The 3,066-nt window shown below is 37.4% G+C and overlaps 1 protein-coding gene across 2 annotated transcripts in view; it reads right to left on the bottom strand.

Annotated features, from left to right (window-relative positions):
- ANLN (anillin actin binding protein) overlaps window positions 1–3,066 on the bottom strand; it is a 64,164-nt gene that overhangs the window by 14,266 nt on the left and 46,832 nt on the right. Inside the window, exons 18-19 of one of the 2 annotated variants that reach the window (XM_019509053.1) lie at window positions 2,352–2,464; window positions 1,829–1,882 (exon numbers count right to left, since the gene is read on the bottom strand). In XM_019509053.1, the coding sequence (XP_019364598.1) occupies window positions 1,829–1,882; window positions 2,352–2,464 (167 nt within the window). The remainder of the gene's footprint in view (window positions 1–1,828; window positions 1,883–2,351; window positions 2,465–3,066) is intronic. The other variant, XM_019509054.1, reaches the window with a different exon arrangement.

The following is a 3,066-nucleotide window of genomic DNA, read 5'->3' as shown; positions in this document are numbered from 1 at the left end:
TAGGTGTTTCACTCAGGGTCATAAATTCTGCTGCAGGAGCCATGCACTTTAACATTAGAAGTTACAATGTTGAATGTTACAACGCTTAGGTCCTGTTGTGGATTTGAGCCTTTAATTTCATTGGCATTCCCCTTTTCTTGCAAATAGATTTAAATCATATCAAAAAAAGAGAAAAGCATGACTTCAGGACAACATCTGTCAAGAGCACCTCTTCTAAACCAATGCTTTGTTAAAATCTACTCTCTCATGACTTCAACATAAGTGATATGCTAACCAATTACTTGTACAATCCCAAAAAAACCTCCTCAAAATAGAACAGAGTACTAGTAGGTCCCCCATCCTTAAAGGGTAACTATCAGAACAGTATCCTGCTGAACAAAACAAAATGCCTCAAAACAAAAACTTGGGCAAATGTGAAGGCTCTTTGGCATCTGAATTCTACTATGATCCCTTGTCAATACAGGTCTCTAAAGACAGATTAACAGGTGCCCTGCCCACAACACATTAAAGTTCTATTTTCTCTTCTAGAAGCTCATCTTTATTGCCAAGTAAATCCTATACAACATGTGTTCAATAAAGAGGCCAGAAGGCTCTTACACACCCCAGGATTGCAATGACTTGGTAATTCAAAATGCAAGTGGCTATTTTGAAGCGCTGAATTCCATTTGGCATTAGTTTTGCATGCTACTGACAAGATTTACTAAGATCGCCATGCAACCTGAAAAAAGAAAAGACCCCATGCATCTAGCGGATATATCAGTTCTTAAGCAGCATGCTTGCTATTGCACAGGAGAAAGTCTTCATTATCAAAAGGATTCATTAGTATGCCCAGCAGTGAGGAGACATTCAAACAAACAAATGTAATTTCCAGCAAAGTTGGTAGGAATTTTGCCAGTGACGTCAGGAGGAAACAGGAGAGAGCTCTTTATAGCTTATGTTGTGCCTATACCTAAACACTAAGGACAACTGAAGTACATGAAAAGAATGATATTTGAAATGTTCTACCAATAGTCAAATTAAAGTTCTTTTTATTTGGATAGACAGAATCTCCTGGGTGCGAGGCAGGGGAGTGAATATGGAGTGAGAGGGGAAAAAAAATGTTGTTTTCATTATGGAGATAGCGAACAGGGGTTAAGATGTGAGGTAGGAATGGGCAGGGGCTGGGGGAGTGGGAAGAGGGGATGCTCTCCTAGGTCAGAGGCAGGAGAGTGAGAGTGAAGTAGAGTGAAGCACAACAGTAGATATGCTTGATTTAAAATCCTGCTAATGGGAACTTCAGCTCACTATATCCTAATTGAAGTGTACCATTTAGATGTTGATGGGTAACATCATATCTATAGAACTGTTATTGTTGAATTCTTCAACCTTTTTACAAAACTAGTAAATTTTAGTTCATAGGCAAAACCGGCTATCTTAAAATAGCAACAATTTGTACTTTTAATGACATTTGTAGGAGGTTATGTTGTCCAATTCTTCTACTGGCTTACAAACTTAATTGGCAAAACTATTCCTTCAACAATGGTGTTGAAGAAATAAAAAACTAGAATCACTTGACAGCATTCCTTGAGAAGCCAGTAGTTTTGTAAAACCCTTTACAATAAGAATTTTAAAATGGGGAGCTTTAGTATTATGTAAAAGCTTAAATAATATTTAAATAAAGTTGATTTCTAATACTATGCTGGATACTACAAGACAAATAGAAACTCCTGCTGTAAAGTTTGTTTAAAAATTACTTCTAACTACTACAAAGGCTTGAGAGCAAAACATGAGCAGCATGCACTAGGAAATAGCATTTCAGTTTTAGTCAAAAGCAAGTAAATATAGCAACCTTGTCCTGGAACATATAGCTCAGTAGCTCTCTTTCCTTCCCTCCATAATTTATCTAGGGGGGAAAAAAAATATGCTGAATGGTGCCAAACGTAAGTCTAGAAAGCAGTGTAAAGCTATTTTTGAGTAGATTTTACTCCTTTCCACCTAATCTAGTAGTAGAAATATTAAAAGGGAAAGCATATGCAAAACCATTCTGGTGGAAGTGGATTCCTGTGTAGAGCAAGTTAAATAAAAAAAAAGCAAATACAAACCAACAAAATAAAACCAAGCATTTGGTGCAGTGAAAGGCCTCACAGGTTAAGTTTTAGAAAAAGTCACATGCTTATAAACGTCTTCTGGTTTCCCCTTATTAGTATACAGCAATTTGTTTAGTTTTGTTACTGGAAAACTGAATATGGTATTCCTACACGTTTCCTTCAGTTTTTATTTTCCAGTTATATGGTGTTAATATACTTCATATAGGCAAACATTAGCCCAAGCTCCAATTATCTTTGGAGATGAAGCAAGCTAACTTCCATTACCTTGTCTAAAACAAATTTGGTGTTTCCCATCGAAGCCAGTGAAAGCTTGAGAGATCCAGCAAGGACAAAGTTACTTGTGCGTACAGCATGGGGGCCACCTGGACTAGCCATGGCTGCAATGGAAAGAGAGAAAAAAAAGTCTTAACCCAATACACACACAAGCACAACACTACAATATGAAGCATAAGAGATACACAACATAAAAAGGAATGGGTGTTTTTCTTTTAGTATATTCTCCTTTGACTCTGAAAGAGCCGTGCCACTTTTCTATGAGCTGTAAGGTATATCTACACTGCAGCATGGTTTAGGGCAGTGACTCTCAACCAGGATGCCATGAGATCCTTTGAAGGGTGCCATGGAGGTGCCATGTAAATGGTTAGCACTATTAAATGTGCAAACATGATTCACAAAATAAACCCAGAGATTTCAGAGAGGAATCCACAGTGTTAAAAACATATTCTGACCTGCTGGGGACTAAGTTCTTTGCAACAAAAATTTTCTTTGTTTTTCTGTGGTCTAAAAATGAATCAATCAAAAAAACCAAACAAACCTAAAGAGCTGCCATTTTCAGAGGCATCCCTTGGATCTAAAAAGGTTATGCTGGTATAGAGATGTCTGAGCTAGGTTTAAATAAATTGGCTTGGGTCAAGAATGAATGTAGAGTTTCCTTCTGAGAAAGTAAAATGTAGCTCACTTGGAACTCTGCTCTTCCAGC

Source organism: Gavialis gangeticus, unplaced genomic scaffold (assembly GCF_001723915.1).
Source record: "Gavialis gangeticus isolate Ggan-Ray unplaced genomic scaffold, GavGan_comp1, whole genome shotgun sequence".
Lineage (NCBI taxonomy): Eukaryota > Metazoa > Chordata > Crocodylia > Gavialidae > Gavialis > Gavialis gangeticus.
This window is presented reverse-complemented; position numbering and strand designations above follow the sequence as displayed.